We start from the raw sequence: 20530 nt of genomic DNA, 5'->3' as shown, positions 1-20530 counted from the left end.
GTTCTGGGACAAAGGATGTTCTGCCTCAGTTACTGATGCATTGGTTTTCCTTCCCTTCCTTCCATTTCTGTTGGAAGTTCTTGGGAGGTGTCAGCCCCTGCAGCTCATTGCAGCTCATGGCTGGTTGTGCTTCCAAACCCCAGGAATATCCATGGGGTTGGGATAAGCTTGGGAGCACACAGATATGGGGAGGCTGCTGCAGAGAGGTGTGGTGTTTGCTTCCCTCAGTTTCCAGCATTCTGTGTTTGCTTCCAAGCAAATTCCTTCTACTCCACCTGCTCCGTGCGGGGCTTCCTGAGCGAGTACGACGTGTTACAGCCCAGCACTCAGGAGAAAGAGTCAGCACAGGGAAACAAGGACAAACACACGTTCCAGAGGCAGCAGCTGAGAGGCAGCGAGCTCACACATGCTCCCCAAAGCCTTGAGTGCACTGGCTGCCAAGCTGCAGCTAAGATTTGGAAACTCCTTGGAAATAAAGTGGAGTTTATTAGGATTGTGCTGGAGAGCCTTGAGCTCTGGAGATACTCCCCTGACAGCTGCAGAATTAGCTGAGATGGCTCTCTTTGGGCTGGAAGGTAGACATGGCCAGTTTGGGAAGCTGCACTAGAATTCCTTAGCTGTGCCATTCCTCTTGAGAATGGTTACTCCAGATAGTATCCTCCATGTTCTGGTACATGTTCTGTTGTTCCTTATTCCTGATGGAGCATACTCAGGGCTTGGAGCAGCCTGGGATAGTGGAAGGTGTCCCTGCCCATGGGAGAGGGTGTAATGAGATGAGTTTTAAGGTCCCTCCCAAGCCCAACTGTTCCAGGATTCTGTGAACATGGTGTCTCCTGGAAAGCTTTCCCCAGGAGCAACTTGGCCATTGCCTTGGAGGAAGGTAGTCTTCCAAAATATCCTCTGCAAACTCTGTTGTCTGATTGGAACTTTTGGGAGGAGGAGCTGTGCTCTCAGGCAAGAGGAACACATCTTTCCCCATTATCTGTGTGTTCATACACAGACCTGAGTGTGTGCACACCGACACCTGCAGGAACATGCATTTATAAAATCAAATACCCTTTCACATGATCCCTTTCAGAAAAAGCAGAGAGTGGGAAAAACTCTCTAAGTCTACCAAGAAAAGAGGCTTTCCCATGAGTCAGCTCCTTCCACTAGGGCAGTTTTGTGAATTGGTGGGAAAGGAGGTCACATCCTGGGACACAACTGCTGAGGTGTTTATAATGCTCAGCATCCAGCTGGCTGCCGACTTCTGGGCAGCTTCTCCTTCTCCTAAACCAAAGCCTAAGGAGAGCAAAAGGCTTCTTGCCCAAAGGTGACTGCAGCCCTAGCCATGCTAGGGAGGCAGCTGGTTTGTGCAGCTTGAATTGAACCTGGGATCAGCCCCTAAACCAAGGTGAGCTGGGAGGTTTAAACTCCAGACCAATGTGGTCTCCTGAAGCGACAGAAAGGTCAGTAAGGTGTTGCTGGTTTCAAGAAATGAGATGTTTCCAGAGGGTCTCTGAGTCACCAAGCAGATCCAGAACTCAAACCAAGCAAAGCATTGCTGTGTGCAGTGGTGATTAATTTATCTGCTCTCTCTCAAGGCAGCTCCAGCTGTAGATGGCGAGGTGGCTGGGTTTGACGTGGTATCACTGTCACCGTCAGCGTTACTCAACAGCCGTTTTCTCCCTTCCTTTCTTCTTCCTTTCGTTTCTCCTCTGCTGTTTTTTCCTCCATATTATCTTCAGACTGGTATCTTTCAGGACTGCCCCTGCATGCACAGCCCCTGGTGGGTGGAGACAGGGTCTCCCCTTCGATCCACAAGCTGCGGCAGCACCGCCCGCTGGGGCGCACCCAGTCTGCTCCCCTGCCCCAGAACGCCCAGGCCCTCCAGCAGCTGGTGATCCAGCAGCAGCACCAGCAGTTCCTGGAGAAACACAAACAGCAGTTCCAGCAGCAGCAGCTGCACATCAACAAGGTGGGCACAGAGCTTTCAATGCCTTTTTTCCTCCACAGCAGCCTCAAGCGTGCCATTTCGGGGTCTCTGGTGCAGATGTGTTTGTGGGCTCTACCTCCAACATCCCTGGGACTGTCATCCTTGGACCTCTCTCAGGCATGACAACACCAGGATGTATTTTTGTGAGGGAAGTTACTCAGATACACTGAAACATTTGCTGAAAGGCTGAGAGACTTAGGGGGGTTCACCTGGAGAAGAGAAGGCTCCAGGGAGAGCTCAGAGCCCCTTCCAGGGCCTAAAGGCGCTCCAGGAAAGCTGGAGAAGGACTGGGGACAAGGGATGGAGGGACAGGACACAGGGAATGGCTTCCCACTGCCAGAGGGCAGGGATGGATGGGATATTGGGAAGGAATTGTTCCCTGTGAGTGTGGTGAGGTCCTACACAGGGTGCCCAGAGCAGCTGTGGCTGCCCCTGGATCCCTGGCAGTGTCCCAGGCCAGGTTGGATGGGGCTTGGAGCAACCTGGGCTAGTGGCAGGTGTCCCTGCCCATGGCAGGGGGTAGAACTGCATCATCTCTAAGATCCCACCCAAACTGTTCTGGGATTTGTTCTGGTTTGAGGCTTTCTAAACACTCCTCCCAAGGAGTTCCAGTGGAGGCTCTCCTTAGGACAGCAGCAATTCCAGCAGCAGCTCTGTGGCTCAGGACAAGCCCGTGGCAGGCGGCCGTTCAGATCGCTGCTGTTCCATATGCAGCAGAGGTGCCTCCAAATATTTCCACCGTTCCAGTCCTGTGAGAAAACACAACTGCCAAGGGCTGGATCAAAGAGTGGAAGAAGCCACAACCCCCCCACCCACACACACACCACCCCCAAACCCTTGTTTGTGGCCCGGGCTGAGGCAGGATGGTTACACAAGTCACTGACGTCAATGCTGTCCTCCTGGAGCGCTGCCACCACGGGTGCCAGCCCTGGCCCTGGCTCAGCCCCGCACACGGGGCCCTGGGGAGCTGCTGCTCCACAGGGATCCCATTTCCTCCCCCTCCAAACACTCCCTGGGACCAGGGCCATGGGGAGTGGGGCAGGGAGTTGGGGTTCTTTGTTCAGGGAAGTTGTCAGCTGGAGGGATTTTTTGCGTGAAGGATTTTAAAGCTTTTCCAAAGCCTTGGATGTGACGTATCCACTGAGCTCATTCAGACTTTCTTCTGGACCTCCCAGGAGCTGGAGAGCCACTGGAGCACTCTGACTTCCAGCTTTGTCCATTGCTCTCCACAGCAAAATCAGGCAGAGAGGGTTCAATTAAACTGATTTCCCTGTGTTTGATTTATAGGAGTCATGAGTTAAAATCACTTCAGTGCTAGTGCTGCGTGCGTGTGGCAGATTTATCCCATGGGATAGCATCCAAGTGCTGACACGGGAAAAGACTTTTCCCAGATTGGGGATATTTTAGGACCCTCGTGTGTGTAGGAGAGTTAAGGGCAGGACTAAAAATAAAATAAAAGATTATTTCATTCTTAACCAGGACTGCTAGCACTGCCTGTTAATTTTTTTATTTGCGGATTTCCCGTAAATAATACTCCTGAAGTATTTTATATGTTTATATACTCATAAATAAGGCTTTTCTTAATTCCATGTGATTTTCCAAATGTTGAGATTTTGGCCCTAAACGTTCCCTGCTAGGTGTCTGCAGCAGATGAAATTTCTGAGGGGACTGCAGCCAAAACAAGTCTTGCTGTTTCCAGGAAGGCAACTAAGGAAAAACTTGTTGTTTTACATGCAAATATTAAGAATGATCATCCGAGTAGCTGTGGCTGCCCCTGGATCCCTGGAAGTCTCCCAGGCCAGGCTGGATGGGGCTTGGAGCAACCTGGGAGAGTGGAAGGTGTCCCTGGAATGGCAGGGGTGGAATGGGATGGACTTTAAGATCCCTTCTAACCCAGACCATTCTGTGATTCTCATTGAGCTGATATTCCACCATCAGCCTGTGCTTCTGTTTCCCACCTTTTCTGCATGTTTAGTGTTCGACAGGGAAGTGCCAGGAGAGGTTTAGGTTGGAAAAGATCAGAAAAAATTTCTGCATTCAAGGGGTGCTCAGGCAGTGGCACAGGCTGCCCAGGCAGTCACCATCCCTGGAAGTGTTCAGACAGCCTGTGGATGTGGCACTTGGGGACAGGGTTTTGGGCTGGGTTTGGCAGTGCTGGGAGAACAGTTGGACTGGATTGTGTGAGGGGGCTTTTCGAACCTTAAGGATTCTGTGATTTGTAATATCAGAAGAAGATTTGCTCCAAGCCACATCCAGCCTTGCAGGTGGGTTGTTCCCTCTCCTCCAAGCACAAAAGCTCCACAGTCTCCTGGTCCTTCCAGCTGTAGGGCTGAGCCCGCCTCAGACAGTTGTTTTTCCCTTGCTGTCGCATCAAAAAACAAATCAAGAGATTTCTGTAGGCTTTGGCTGCTGCAGAAGGCTGTGCCAGGTACTCTGGTGCCCAAGTCAGCCTCTCCCCATCATCCCTTATCATCTCTTGTTTCTCCTTAAGCCATAAAAGTTGAAAATCAGAACCCAAAGGGAACATGGGAAGAGCCATGTCGAGTCGAACGAGTTCAGCCTTTTTGCTGTGTTTTACTCATTTTCATCAAATCTATGTCTCCAGCTGTCCAAGAGTTGTTCTGTTTCTTCCTTGAGTTCATCCTTCACCTCCAGAGGGAGGAAAGGGAGGGTTCTGCTGGCTTCTGCACATCCTGGCATGGTCAGGGCTGAGCTGACCATCCTCCTTTGCTTCCTGGCTCCTCTCTTCCTCTGGCTTTCTGACCCCTGGTGCCACCCCATTGATGGGGATCAGGGTCCCATCCAGCCCAAACCATTTTGGGGTTCCATGATTTTTCTGCTGGGAACTCCTCCTTGATCTCTGATCTGTAAATAGATGTCTCTAACCTGTTGGTAGGACTATCAAGGTCTTCAGTGCCCTAGGAATTTGCCACTGTGGAGAAAGGTGTCCTGGAGAGGATGGTATGGAGTGATGGGCATGGCGATGATCAGAGGTTGGATTTGATGGTCTTGGAGGTCTTCTCCATCCTTAATGATTCTGTGGTTCTATTTATCACATCTACTGGACAAACCCAATGCTAGCTGAAATGTCACTAGTGAAAAATATAGCTTTTCTTCCCCTCATGAAATGTTCCACAGAAAAATGATGAACTCTTTGGTTTCCCTTGTATTTATGACCTGACTTTGCTCTGTGGGTTTTTTTTTTGTTTGTTTGTTTTTTTTTTTTGTTTTTTTTTTTTTTCTGTGGTGTTTTTTGTTTCCTTTTTTTGTTTTTTTGGGGTTTTTTTTTGGACTTTGGTTTTGGGGTTTATTTTTTTGTTCTTTTGGGGTTTTTTTTGTTTTTGTTTGGTTTTTTTTTTTTTGTTGCTGTTGTGTTTTGGTGGGGGTTTTTTGTTTGTTTGGTTGGTTTTTGTTTGGTTTGTTTTTTGGGGTTTTTTTTTTTTTTTAATTTCTGTTCTTTGTATTTCAAAGCTGTGGAGGAGAAATCTTGCCAGCTGCATGGAGCCTTTAAAAAATGCTTGTGACTAGAGAGCTGTAATTTATTCCAGAGTGAAGTCGTTGTCTGCCCGGGGCTGGAGAGGCAGTGCCTTTACCAGAGGTTTATGGTGGCAGCTTGTGACAGCCAGAGGCCACTGGGTATGAAAACAGAGGAGTAACCTCGTGGCAGAGGAAGCCAGACAGCTAATTAAGGGATGGAGAGGTTATTTATGGTGCTTTGTGCTTACTATTTCAGATATATTTACAAGCATTCTCAGTGCTACCATTCCAGCCAGCCCCTCGCACTTTTATTCCCTCGGATTTTAAATGGCACGAGCACGTGCTCGTAAAACTGCACAAATGGAAGGTTTTTAGGGAGTTTGGATGGGCCTGGCATGCAGATACTGAGTGTTTTATGTGGAATTTGTTGTAAGAAATTGTCTTCTCTGCAAAATCTTCCTTTGCAACAACTGGAACTAGTGGCAGGCCAAGAGATTCCCTTTACAGACAGAATGTCTGAAATGTCCTTGCCATTGACCACTTGGTCTTCTCAGCCTTCACTGTGGCTGTCATTTAATTCCTACATTTTTAAGGAGTAGGAATAATTTAAAACTTCCAGGGAACTACACTGCCTCTCATTCCCATTAGGTATGATAGTGGCACTGTAAGTTATTTTTCCCAGCAATTACCTCGTGCAGTTCAGAAGTTCAAAAGGCATTAAGTTCAAAAGCTTGAGACCTTCGATCCAAGCAGGGAAAAAAAAAAAAACCAAAACAAGCAGCAGATGGTTTATGATAATTTAATTATCTTTAAAACAGATAATATTCATCAAGCCTAAGAGGGCTTAAAGAAAATTGGTAGAAGAACTTTTAGCTTAATGTGGTTTGGTTATTCAGTGTGTGTTATAAGAATTAAACTGGGGGGGGGGCAGGGGAACCTCACAAAAATCCTTGAGGGGTTTTGATCCCTGAGTCTTTGCCGGGACCTCCTGAGGTCACTGAGGGCAATGTCCTCCCTCTAACAGGTTGCCCAAGGATCTCCAAGGATGGAGATTCCAAAACCTCTGTGAAGAACCTGTTCAAGTGTTTGACCAACCTCACAGGGAAAAAAAAAAGTTTTATTGTGTTCAGAAAGAATTTTATGAATTTTAATTTGTGCCCATGGCCTTCTGTCCCATCACCTGTGAGTGCAACCTATGAGAGTCCCATGGACTTAAGGATGTCCAGGTCTTTTAAGTGGTAATTCCTTCACCAAGGGAAGTTTTCCTTGTTCGAGACTTTACCTCTGGTGTCAGGGTTTCAGAGATTCCTGAAGGATTGTCTTAAAAAAGGCATTAATTCTATCTCATGTGCCACCAGGTGCCTTCCCTCATTCAGCAGTGGCACCAGGATCTCCTTAGCCTTCCTCTTTTCTTTCTTCATGTCCCTTGCCAGATTCAACTCCATTCCTGCCCCTCTGCCTTGCTTAGGTTATATGGCAGAGCCTTCTTTCCTGCTTTTGGGGGAGAAAAAGGCTTAGTTCCAGATTGGAGCCACTGTTCTTCAAAGAGCAAGTTACTGACAAATAGTCCCTCCTCCTGCATGTGTTCAATAACCATGTTTTGATTTAGCTTTATTAGATTTAAAATCAATATTGCTTACCATACCAATGACCTAATCCTCATTAAACCTTGCCCTGACAACTTTCAAAGTGCAGCAGTTTCTTTATAAGCCTGTGAAACAGGGGCAGCCTGAGCTCTTTGAAAGGGAGGAAATGGATTGGTTTTCCTACTCTGGAGTTGAAAACAGGTCACATTTGGGGTTTTTTTTTTATATCCCAAATAAAAATCGTAAGCAGTCTGAGACACAGAACTGTGAATTTTATCTTGCCAAAGAACTTACAAAAAGCCTGAGTGAATTACAGTGAAAATTAAATTGTTCCTTTAAGTTTAGGAGCTCTTCTCTGCGATGTTTACTGTGTCTGCTTAGGAAGGTCAGGTTAGAACAATGCTGCTCTTGAGTTTGCTCTCAGCTGCATGTCCTGACCTTCCTCTTAACCAGCTCCATAAGAGTACAGATTTTCAAGTAATCATTATTTCAGCCTCACAGAAAAAATTCAGGGAGTGATTTGAGGTGATGTTGAGCAAACAGGCAGCAAAACCCCTTTGGAGGGTTTGTGTCCCCCGTATTCTTTCAGAATTTAATTGCCAAACATCTCGATGGCTGCTCTGTGGGTTTGTGAATGGAGTAGCATCTGGAGATGTGCAGGAACAAGAGGCTCTTATTCCTTCAGAGAGAGGATGAAGTGGAAAATAAGGGGGTGTCATCACTCGGGACAAGGGATTTGGGAACCCTCGATGCCAGGGTTACCCTGACCTTAATACACAATAGCTCAGAGCTGCTCCTTCCCGCCAGTCTGGAGAGCAGAGCACGCTTTCCCCGGCGGTGGGAGGCAGCTCTGATGAGTTTGTGCTTCTTTCAGATCATCTCCAAGCCCGCCGAGCCGGCGCGGCAGCACGAGAGCCACCCCGAGGAGACGGAGGAGGAGCTGCGCGAGCACCAGGCGCTGCTGGAGGAGCCCTACGGCGAGCGGGCCGCGGGCCACAAGGAGCCCCCGGCGCTGGCCAGCCTGGTGCAGGTCAAACAGGAGCCCATCGAGAGCGACGAGGAGGAGGCAGAGCCCCAGCAGGAGCTGGAGGCCGGGCAGAGGCAGGCGGAGCAGGAGCTGCTCTTCCGCCAGGTCTGGCGCTTGCGTGGCTGGGAGACGCGGGTTTGGGCTTGGAAGTCACCTCGTGGTGCTCTGAGGGGAAACAGCTCCTGAGGGCTGGCTGGCTACAGGAACCCCATGTAAAATCTAGTGATTCCTTCCCTGGAGTCACCTGCCTGGAGGGTTGGCTGGTTACAGGAACCCCATGTAAAATCAAGTGATTCCTTCCGTGGAGTCACCTGCCTGGAGGGTTGGCTGGTTACAGGAACCCCATGTAAAATCAAGTGATTCCTTCCCTGGAGTCACCTGCCAGGAACTCCATGTAAAATCAGCTGATTCCTTCCCTGGAGTCACCTGCCAGGAGAATTGGTTGGTTACAGGAACCCCATGTAAATTCAGGTGATACCTTTCCTGGACTCACCTACCAGGAACCCCATGCATGTAAAATCAAGTGATTCCTTCCCTGGAGTCACCTGCCTGGAGGGTTGGCTGGTTACAGGAACCCCATGTAAAATCACAGGGGACTGTATTTTGGTTTAATGATTTAAAACTAATTTCTCCAGAGAAAGACTGTGGTGGTGTTGGCAAGGGTCCCAGGTTGAGGGAAGAGACAAGAATGTTGACTCCATGTTTCAGAAGGCTGATTTATTATTTTATGATATATATTAAAACTATATTAAAAGAATAGAAGAAAGGATTTCATCAGAAGGCTAGCTAAGAATAGAATAGGAAAGAATGATAACAAAGGCTTGTGACTGACTGAGACAGTCCGAGCCAGCTGACTGTGATTAGACATTAATTAGAAACAACCACATAGGCCAATCACAGATCCACCTGTTCCATTTCACAGCAGCAGATACTCATTTTTACATTTTGTTACTGAGGCCTCTCAGCTTCTCAGGAGAAAAAATCCTAAAGAAAGGATTTTTCATAAAACATGTCTGTGACAAAACACTGCACATAAGGGAACAGGGGACAAGTGGAGGGTGTTCCTGCTTCAGAATTAGAGAACCTGGAGCCTCCAACCAGGCTCACTTTTGAGGGAAAACACCTGAGGCTTGTGGATTGCAGGTGATAAATCCAATAACAAGGGAGCACAGTGTAATGGACCCGGTCCATTTCCTCCAGGAATGTCATTGGGATGTTGCTCAGGAGCTACACTTGCCCAGGAAAGCTGTGGCCACCTCATCCCTGGAAGTGTCCAAGGCCAGGTTGGATGGGGCTTGGAGCAACCTGGGATAGTGGAAGGTGTCCGTGCCCTGTGGCAGAGATGAGCTTTAAGGCCCAAACCATCCTGGAATTTTCTAATTCTGAGTTGGTGATGATGGACCATTATTAGTGATGCCATTCCTCTGAAGGTGAAGCCTCTCCACCTTAATCCTGAATCCATGGTCACACCTCTGAAGTCTTAAAAATAGTATCTCCTTTGCCACTGTTTTGCCTCAGAGCAGGAGGGAATTTACAGAGGGAATGGGATGGAACAGCCATCCCTTCTGACCAGGAGGCTGTCCAGCTGATGGTGTGGCTGCAGAGAGAACCAGCTCAGTTCAGAGCTCCCTGTCCAGCCTGGGATCCAGTTGAGTGGGACTCGTTCCATGGCCTGGACTGTTTCACTGTTAAATGTCCCAGAGCAGTGGGGTGGGAGCACAGGGGGAGGAAGATGAGGGAGCTGTGGGGCAGGATGGAGCTGCCCCTGGCAGTGACCCTGCCAGTGTGCAGCAGGCTCAGGCTGGGGCTCCGTGTGTTGTGCCTGTCTGAAACGTCACATCTTCCTTTGCTGCACTTGAGGGAAAGGAGTCCAAGCCTGGGAGCCTTCACAAACCCTTTTGGGAAGGCCCTTTCAGCAACTGCCTGCTTCTCTTGCCCACAGCAAGCCCTGCTCCTGGAGCAGCAGCGGATTCACCAGCTGAGGAACTACCAGGCGTCGCTGGAGGCGGCCGGCATGCCCGTGTCCTTCGGGGGACACCGGCCCCTGTCCCGGGCACAGTCCTCCCCTGCCTCAGCCACCTTCCCCATGTCCGTGCAGGAGCCTCCCACTAAGCCAAGGTTCACAACAGGTGAGCTTTTGGGGGGCTCTGGGCTGGGGGGGGCTCTGCTCACTGGTTTGTTTTATGCTGAGCTGTTCTGTGAGGGCACGGAAAAGAGGGAATGGCTTTAGGCTGGCAGTTGTGGTAGGTGGGATGTTGGAAGGAAATCCTTCCCTGTCAGGTTGCCCAGAACAGCTGTGGCAGCCCATCCCTGGAAGTGTCCAAGGCCAGGTTGGACAGGGCTTGGAGCCCCCTGGGATAGTGGAAGGTGTGCCTGCCCTACCCTTGAGGTGAGCTTTAAGGTCTCTTCCAACCCAAACCATTCCATGGAGATGATTCTATGATTTTCTTCCCCGTCCCTGCAAATCCATAAGCATGAGCTCTGCATCTCATCCCCATTTGGGTATTCCATAACATCCTGCCTTCCTCAAGGAGCACACTGAGTCATCCCTCTTGTCCTGCTTGTCCCTTCCTCTGAGCTAAAATACCCTGCACACACAGACACAGCAAAAATACCCTGCACACACACACACAGCAGAAGCACAGCAAAAATACCCTGTACGCACACACAGACAGCAAAAATACCCTGCACACTCACAGAGCACAGCAAAAGTACCCTGCACACACACACACAGCAGCACAGCCCTGCAGCTGTGTCTCAGGCACACAGAGCGAGTCCCAGGCTGGGACAGAGCTGATTTAGAGGCAAGGCAGAGAGAGCCAGTGCTCCTCAAGGACAGAGTGCCAAATGCAATGCTGCCTCTGTTTCCCCCACCTTCTCCAGTCACTCCATAATCTTGTGCCATCAGTGTGATGGCACTCCAGGCTCCCTGCCAGCCTCCCCTCCTCCTGTCACACAGGTTGGGAAAAACCAGGTGAGCTGGTGATTTCAGCTTGTCTTGAGGAAACAGAGAGACCAAAGGGTGTTTGCTTACACGTGGAGGAAACTGATGAGTACAATCCTGTGTTTGTCTGGTGGAAAGCACAAGTGCAAAATAGGTGTTGATCCCCATCCCTTGGAAGTGTTCACAGCCAGGATGGAGCAGCCTGGGGTAGTGGAAAGTGTCCCTGCCCGTGGCAGGGGTGGAACAAGATGGGCTTTAAGGTCCCTCCCAGCCCAAACCACCCTGGGATTCTGTGATCTCCCCACCAAGATTTAAAACAAAAAACTTAATTGTTCTTCCTGTATCCTGACAGCAACTTTTCTACTCCAAAATCCTTTCTGTTTCTTCAATGCCCTTAGTAACAGCTGAAAGTTGATTTTCCCTGCAACTCCTCAAGCCCCGTGCTGGGTGATGAGGACTGATTTCAAAGTCCGCCTTCTTCCCCAAATGTCAGGCTCTTACTTTGTGAATGAACAGTTTGCAACGTGATGTGTTCCCTGGGAAAAGGAAAAGAAGGGGGGGGGAATCCACAACGCCCAAATAAGAGCGACTCATGATGTTATTTCCCTTTCACTTCTGCTTTTATTCCATTTTTAACCTACACTTCTTGCATCACTCGGCTCAGTGCTGTGAATCGGGTTTATTTTCAGGCCCTGGTGGTGTAGTAATAGTGGCATGTTCTGTGTTCCTCAGCTCCTGGCTGCAGGCAGGGTGGGAAGCATGTGCTGGCAGTTCTGGAAAAACCCAAGGAATGGCTCAAGTTTTGCAAATCAGCCCTTTAAAGTCCCAATTTGCTGTTAACGTTTAACCCAGAATTTCAGCAGAACTGCATTTCAAATGCAGTCAGTTCTGGCCAGATTAAAAGATTTTGGCTTTTGCCAAAGGTGCAAGGAAAAGTCCCCTGGCTCAGGTCAGAACAGATGAAACTTGAGCTTCTAATACACTTAACCCCAAACCTTGGGGCTTTAAAAACAAGGAAGCCTGGCCCTGTTTGAAGGGATTATTCATTCCTTTTCTTGCTTCCCTCCTCCTCCTCTGCCGGTAATGAAGCTGCCCAATCAATCACATGCAAGACTCTGAACATAGAAATAAATAACATTTCCTAGCAGAGGATCTGTGTTTGACTCAGATCTGTGCCTCTGAATTTCATTCAAAATTGCAGGCAGCAGGAAGAGTGCAGATTTGAGAGCTGTGCTGCTTGGAAAAGATGCCGTTCCAGTATCAGGATTTATTTTCCTCAGAGGCAGGGTTTGAAAAATTAAAAAAGTGGCTTAAAATAAGGAGTGGAATATCACACTGCTTTTATCCAGCACTGCACAGGGTGATGAGGTGCAGAATGCTTCAGGTAGTTCACCTGTAAAATACCATTTTCACAACATTTATCCTCATTAAGATTCCAAAGACTTGACTTTTCTTTTTCCTTCAATCTCTGCATTTATGCTGGGTGAATGGAGAAGGAAAAACACAATAAAATCAGGCATTCACTGCCACTAATTAAGGTGCAAAGCATAAAGGTGAGGCCTCTGTACTAGTCCTAAAACTAGTCCTAGGTCTGGTTTAATTAACCTGCACTGTCTGCATAGGAGAAGCAGGGGACAAAAGCCCACTGCCACGGGCATGGAAGCAGGAGAAAGGGGAGGAAAGGCATTTCAGCTGCTGAGCATGTGTGAGTTAAATTGCCTCATGTTTTGTTGGAGTTGTCCACGGTGGCGTGTCGGAGATTGTGTTTCTGGAGGTGGATGCTAAAGCTTAATCACCGGGATTGAGCTATTCTGTGGAAAGCAGGAAATTAAAGTCTTGGGTGTTTTTCAAAAGCAAGCAGTGCTGAAGTGCATCAGGCTTCTTTTTCCTGAGGAAAATCCATCTGGCTGATAAGTGCTTTGGAGACTGATCCTGAGGTAGAGGAATGAGGATTAGAATTGGTGTGAGGGTTTGGTGAGAGGGCTGCAGGAAGCAAACTTCATTGCATGGCCCTAATTAAGCCAACCGCAGTCGCTCCGGATGGGAACACGGCCCTTGAGAGAGCAGCCATTGTCCAACAGACAAAGGAATTATTCCTCCTTTTCATGTTTGGTATATTGTACAGAAATAACACAGAGAGCTGGTGCTCTCCCTGGACTGACTTAGCTGCAGACAGCTGGAACTTCTGGGGTTGATGTGTATTTGATTTTCCTGTCTCTCTCGGTGGCCAGCACCTGAGACTTCAAAGGTCTGGGGCAAAGAGCCGCATCCTGCAGCTCTCAAACATGATGTCCATTACTCCACATCAAAGGGAGAGCCGTGCCCTTCCTGGATCCTTCCAGCCATCAGTTTGATGTCCTGAAGCATGACATTTAATTTTCCTTCCTCCCAGAAAGCAGGTCCTTGAACTCGCCCTCTCTAGCTCCAGCAGCCCCTGTGACTTTAATGAACACTCGTGCCTGCCCTGTTCTATGCACTTGAATAAGGATCCTCAGGTTAGGCCATTAATTTGCATAGCTCCAATTATCCAGTCTCTGATCTCCTGCAAAAATGGGTCCACAAATTATTCTGATGTTCTGCATTAAAGGGTTTTTCCTTTCTGATGAAGGCATTTATTCTTTTCTGTGCAGAGCAATATAATTATCTGAACCTCAGATCATATGTTTGTTCTGCCAAGAAAAGCCAGTTGGTTTTGCTTTAGTGCTGACCTTTAAAAATTATTGTTCTTATGTCTGAAAAGAGTCTTGCTTCCAGCACCACTTCAATTAACTTGTAACAGCCAGTGTAGTTTTGTATTTTGAGCTTAAATTGCCGAGCTTCCCTTTGTGTGAGTGTGTGTGTGTCTGCAGCTGAGTGTCCCCAGCCACAGGAAGCAACTGGGAACAGTTGCTTTTTTTACAACTGGGCTGGTTTCTAGGAAAGAGAAATGATGAGTGATTGATGCTGCTGTTATCAGTGAAGCCCTGGGAAAGGAGGAACCATTGATGAAGCAAGGTCTGTGAGCACCAGATTTGGGGTGGGATAGATTCCTTGAGTGGTTTGGGTTGGAAGGGACCTTGAAGATGATCCAGTTCCATGGGCAGGGACTCCTCACAATGCCCCAGGCTTCTCCAAGCCCTGTCCAGCCTGACCTTAGACACTTCCAGGGATGAGACAGGCAGGGTCCCACCACCCTCACAGGGAAGGATTTCTTCCATGAATCCACTCTAAACTTCTTTTCGTTTAAGACTTTGCACTAGCTCAGTTAAACTCAGACTGGGGTGAAAGCTTTTCCTCAGGTGAACTCCAAGCTTGCCTTGGCCCAGCAGCTCCTGGTGGTGTTTGATGCTGTGAATCAAATACAGGAGACCTTGAGAGAGCTTTGCAGCACAACCTCCTCCAAGTGAACTTGGGCTGACCCGAGGGCAGCCAATTACCAGGGCTCTGTTCTCTCCCTGGAACCCATCCTGGTTTGGCTTTTGGGGGGGGTGTTTTTTCTCTCTGCACTCACCTACAGCAGAGCAGGGAGCTGCCAGACACCTCCCCTGAGGCTGCAGAGCTGCAAGAGCTGGAGCAGGGAGCCAAGATTCCCAGTGGCACAGTGTGCCCACGCCCAGCCAGGAGATGGGACTGCAGCTGCAGCCAGGCCTGGGAGCCTGCAGGAGCACACCCCCAGCTCCACCTGCTCCCAGGATTCCCTGGGAGCTCCCAGGTTGTGCTGTGTGTCCGTGCTGGAGCTGGGAGCACAGATCCAGCTGTGGGTGTGCTCACCTGGGATTCCCCCAAATGCTCTCAGTTGGGCTGCACATCCTTGGACATCAGGGGCTGGGACTGCCTCCTGCCACTGCTGCCTTCAGAGGCTCTGGATTCTCATCTTGACCTTTGCATTCCATAGAAATTATGGAAAACCTTGGGGTGGAAAGGACCTGAAAGGTTATCTGGTTTTAAGTCTCTGCCATGGGCAGGGACACCTTCCACTGTCCCAGGCTGCTCCAACCTGGGCTTGGGCACTGCCAGGGATCCAGGGGCAGCCACAGCTGCTCTGGGCACCCTGTGCCAGGGCCTGCCCACCCTGCCAGGGAACAATTCCTAATTCCCAATATCCCATCCATCCCTGCCCTCTGGCAGTGGGAGCCATTCCCTGTGTCCTGTCCCTCCATGCCTTGTGCCCAGTCCCTCTCCAGCTCTCCTGGAGCCCCTTTAGGCCTCTGAGGTGTCCCTGGAGCTTTCTCCTCTCCAGGTGAGCACCCCCAGCTCTCCCAGCAGAGGGGCTCCAGCCCTTGGACCAACTCATACAGATACTTCCTGCAAGAAACCCTTTTCTTGGGGAAGAAAACCCCAAACCAACCAATTTTTATTCTGTTTTCTGGAGCTTCCACCTGAAGGAAGGACAGATGGATTTCAACGTTTGACTTCATGTCTTCTGCTCCAGAGAAATTATTAAATCTCTTCTGTCACTGGGAGGGACCTGCTGTTGGCTATGGAATCCCAACTTCCCCTCCAAAATTGTAGCCAGGCAACTCTGGGGTGTGAATCAGAGCCTCCTGTGCTGCTGCCATGCTGCAAATCCCTGGGAATGCAGGGGGATTGAGCTGCTCCAGCCCCCCCTCGTTGGGCTGAGCACCTCCCTGCAGTTATACCAGGACAAGACAGGGAATGTTTGTACTGATTCTAAGTGTGCTAATGGGGTGATAGATGCATTTGGGAAATTAGGGGAAGAGGTTTATTAACCTGCAGGGGAAAGATGTTAGCTCCTGAGAGCTTAATCTCTGGCCTATTGGAAATGGTGAACTGTTGTCTTATATAGCACAAGTTCTATTATCATTATAGTGCAAGGATTCCATACCACCAGAGTTTTTGTGCCTCCTCGAGGTTTCTCATAGGCAGCTCCTCTAAGCACTGACTCTTCTTGGTCCTTGCAGTAGTCATCATCTGACTCCAGTTCCCACTAATCCACTCTTTTATACCACTGTTCTTATTGACTACAGGTGTGGCCTGTTCCTAATTTTTAATAATTGGTTCAGCTGCAACTCATTGGGGGAATAAGATTACATTCTATACCACCTTCATTTACTCATACTGTATCCCCCTGCAATTCCCCATTTTTCTTTTAACCACAGAGTTGCAGTGTTTCCAGAAGTACATATTCACAGAAATTAACATTCTGACATATTTGTACATTTCATTTAGAACTAAGAGTTATACAAGTGTTCAAACAGCATATTATAGTACAGACATATATATATTTCTAAATGTTAGTTCAGTTCTACAGCTTTTCCCAGTTTACAAGGCACTTATCTTCAAGGTCTTTTACACTCATATTTAACAAAGACCAATAGCTTAGTACTCAAATCCTGCTTCCCCAAATCCATGGGGCAATAGAATTTAGCCCTGAATCCTTTTTCTCCCAAATCACGTCAGGGTCACCATTTTTTGTCTTATATATCAAGAATTCTATTATCATTATAGTGCAAGGATTCCATAATGCCAGAGTTTTCGTGCCTCCTCAATATTTCTCATAGGCAGCTCCTCTAAGCACTAACTCTTCTTGGTCTTTGCAGTGGGTGTCTAACTCCTGAGCCCACCAATCCACTCTTTTATACCACTGTTCTTATTGGCTACAGGTGTGGCCTGTTAAGATCAGGCCTGTTCCTAATCTTTAGTAATTGGTCCAGTTGCAACTCGTTGGTGGAATAAGATTACATTCTATACCACCTTCGCTTACCCATACTGTATCCCCCTACAGTGAACTTACCAAAAAAATTAGCAGTAATACACATCAAGGCAGGGTGAGGGAGGTGATAGGAAACTAGGCTGATGAAGAAGCTGGGAAAGCTGCATTGTTGCCAAAAATCTCTCAAAGAGATGCTCCCAGTAACTGCACCACTGCCAGAGAAACTGTCTTTGCCACCAGAGGAACCTGCCCAGGTGGATGCTAAAGGCCGCAATTAGGAAATAGGGCACGAGCTGCAATTAGAAAATGAGGCACGAGCTGCCTGTGAAACACACCCAGGAATGTCTTGGTCCTTCTGGGTCTGATCCCAAGCCCTGGAGGTGTTTTGGCAGCCAGGGGGAAAGCCCCAGATCCCATTCCTGGGTGTTACTTAGGTGTCATCTCCCCCTGGCGTTTCATTTCACATCTTGGTGCTGATTTTGCTTCTCCTGTCCCTTGAGGATTTCCGTGGGAAGGGGAGGGTGCAGCTTTGGGCTTTCAGTTCTCTGACACAGTTCTGGCCTAGAACCATTGACTCCACAGTGCAAAATGCCTTTTTTTTTCCTCCCTCAAACTGGCAATTTTTTGGTGTTTTTTTTTTAACCCAAGAGCAATTCTGTCCCCTGTGCTGCAGGCCTTGTGTATGACACCTTGATGCTGAAGCACCAGTGCACCTGTGGAAACACCAACAGCCACCCTGAGCACGCAGGCAGGATCCAGAGCATCTGGTCCAGGCTCCAGGAGACGGGGCTGAGGGGCAAGTGTGAGGTAAGGGAAACACCAGAACAGGCCACATGGCTGCTTTTATTAGTGTTATTAATATTATTACAGCATTATTATTATTAGTAGTAGTATTATATTACTATTATATTGCTGTTATGCCAAAGAAAAGAGCAAGATATGATGTAACCCTCTCATTTGTTTTCCCTCCCAATTATTCCAGCAAAAGCAACAGTTTTTCTGTGCTTTAATAACTTTTTTTTGGTACTCTTTAATAAGTAATGGTCAAGCTATGTTGTAAAAAGAGTTGGGGGTAGGAGGAAGGCACTGAGCACCATTCTATCACAAGAGGTTAAATTACATTTATTTGATGTATTTTAAGAGCAGGCAAATGGAGAGAAAAGCTTAGATATTAAACAGAAAGAATGAAGATTAATAATAAAAATTAACGAATGGTTATTAGTTCCAACTAACAGCAGTGGTGATAAATGGGGTTATAAGTGTGTGTTCATCAATTCTTTGAGCACCTGAGAGGGCTGAATCCCAGAGCATAAATATTCCAGCAAGGTCAGGATGGGGCTAGGAATGTTCCCGAGCCATCAGATAAGACATCCACGTGGTGGCAGCATTGCCATTGCCTAAATTTCCCTGTCCTGCCCTCCTTTATCCCTTTCAAACCTGTCTCTGTCTGTGGATACCCATTTAATCGAATTTTGGGATTATTTGGGACCAAATGAACCTCATTGCTAATTGCCTGGCCTCCTCAGTGGGTGTTAGAGATGTTCTCCAATGTATTAAGTTTGTGACTGTAAGATCCCAGGCAATATTACTGTTCTTAATTTCCTGTTGATTTCCTTAAAGAAAATTTATTTTCCTTAATTTCTGTGCTTACCTTGGTGCTTTTGGTTGCTCTCACCATGGGAGCTGTTGATCTTCACCTGCTTTCCAGCTGTGTTTCCCTCCTGACCACTGGTGATTGTCAGCCTCACCCGACTCTTCTTTTTTTCCAAAAATAATAAATTTCTGCCATAATTCCCTGCTGGCTTTCTTCAAGCTCTGCCCTGCCATTTCCAGGATGCACTCCCTTGTTTCTCTGGTCACCTTTCCTTCACCCCCACCACCTCCTGCCAGCACCTGTCTCCAAGTTTCCTTCTTTATCTTGACTGGATCTGAAGATGACTTTCCATGTTGAGCAGATAAATGTTGCGAGTAAGGGATTAACCCCAAACCTGAATTTCTCCACCTCAGGACCCATTTTGGCGTTTTGCTGTCTGTCTTGATGGCTTGCTGAGGGGACAGAAAAGAGAGCCAAGCCCTCAGCAGTGATTTCAGCAGCCTTTTCCTTCCCCTTGCAGTGCATCCGTGGCAGGAAGGCGACGCTGGAGGAGCTGCAGACGGTTCACTCGGAAGCACACACGCTGCTCTACGGCACAAACCCTCTGAACAGGCAGAAACTGGACAGCAAGAAGCTTCTAGGTACCATTCCCTGGGGGGGACACACCCCTTCCTGACCCCTGGCTGAGGTGCTGGGTTCCATCCTTAGCCCTGTGCATCTCCAAGAGGATTGTTCCCAGCTCCGTGCATAGGATCCATCTCCCTCTCTTCAGGCAGACCCCTAAACCCTAGAGAGCTTAAACCTCCTTTCTTTGATGTCTTCAGAACATAAATGGATGTTTTCCTGAGGAGGAAAGATAGTTCAGGCAGTTTGTTTCATCCTTGGGCACTCTGGGTGTTAGATAGTTGTCCATGGCTAGGGAAGGAACTGGAGCACACTCCCAAGGATTTGGATCTGCAGCCCCCAGCCAGCTGCACAGGCATCAACAAACCCCTGGCAGCTTTGGACAGTCAGCAAGAGAGATGCAGGGGCCTCAACATTTGTTTAATGTGGACTGGGATTGTTTATCCCTTTCACTGGAGACCAAATCTTCGTGAAACAGGGCCGTGTCTGTTGGAAAATACAGACAAAAATACAAAAAAAACCCAAAAAACGGTATTTTCCCAGCAGAAATTCTAAGGGATGCATATTCAGATAGCCAAACAACATGGATTTTAGCACCTCTGTGGAGTCATCATCACTTCCCTTTACTTCCTGCCTTTTTGCAGCAGCAGGCTGGAGGGACAATTTAGGAAGTTGCCACGTGGGGATCTAAGGAAAAAAAAAAAAAAAACCAACCTAAAAAACAGTTTCTGGAACGTTGAGATGTTGAGAAAGTTTATTTTGGGATTAGCCTGACTTTGGATGATGTAAAAAGAGGTTTAACTCAGTGGCCTTTGAAATGCAGTGGTCACAGCAAAGGAGCTGGAAAGATTTTGCTCAGTGTGTCCATGAGCTCCCAGAGAGGGAGGCCATTAGGCAGTGGTTAAACACACAATTAGCACGGTATTTATAGCTCACTTCCCACCTCTTTAAGGCCAGAGAACCCAAAAGTAGACACCTCCAGCTGAATGATAGCTCCATTAGGATGTAAACTTTCAGGAATTTATGATGTCATATGCTCGGGAGTGGAAAACCCACAGCCCAAAGGAGCTTTGGTCAATCTTCCCTGGGATATCTGAGAAAATTCTCTTGGGATACTTCTCCACTCCCTCCTTGGCTCTGGGCAGGATCTGTCTCAGCAGTGCCACAGATGCTTTTGGAGATAGAGTTGATTTGGAATGCATTTTTGGGGGGACACCCAAATTGCTGAACCATTCCTGATGGTTTCTGTAGAGAACCTGTGGGGGAAGCAGCCCTTGCTCTGCCTCTGCTCCTGTAGTTCTGTGCCCACCATGGTTTCCATCACTCATTTTAGAGTGTCTGCAGAGGTCAACTTTAATCCTATAGAGAAGAGAAATTCCAAGGGCTTTCCAGCACAGAACATTCCCTGTTTGGATACAACTTGCAGAAGAGCCCCGAAGCTGCGGGAGGTCAGGTCCTCAAGGGTCTCCAGTAGGAGGGGATGTGCAGTAGCTCTTAACTGGGCTTAGAGCTGCTTTCCTAAGCCCACCTGGCACCATCCTAGCCTGGAGATGCTGACAGTGGCACTGGCTGCCTGCCCACATCACCCCCTTCTCTCCCGATGGCTTCCATAGAGCAGGACCTGAGCAAGGAGCTCATGTGGAGAGGGGA

The 20530-nt window shown here is 48.2% G+C and overlaps 1 protein-coding gene across 1 annotated transcript in view; it reads left to right on the top strand.

Moving 5' to 3' along the window:
• Positions 1-20530, top strand: part of HDAC4 (histone deacetylase 4) — a 182783-nt gene that overhangs the window by 132146 nt on the left and 30107 nt on the right. The window contains exons 12-16 of the mRNA XM_036386565.2: positions 1728-1957; positions 7913-8170; positions 10008-10194; positions 17336-17469; positions 18777-18897. Of these exons, the coding sequence (XP_036242458.1) occupies positions 1728-1957; positions 7913-8170; positions 10008-10194; positions 17336-17469; positions 18777-18897 (930 nt within the window). The remainder of the gene's footprint in view (positions 1-1727; positions 1958-7912; positions 8171-10007; positions 10195-17335; positions 17470-18776; positions 18898-20530) is intronic.

The sequence above is a fragment of the Molothrus ater genome, chromosome 7, assembly GCF_012460135.2.
Source record: "Molothrus ater isolate BHLD 08-10-18 breed brown headed cowbird chromosome 7, BPBGC_Mater_1.1, whole genome shotgun sequence".
NCBI lineage: Eukaryota > Metazoa > Chordata > Aves > Passeriformes > Icteridae > Molothrus > Molothrus ater.
This window is presented reverse-complemented; position numbering and strand designations above follow the sequence as displayed.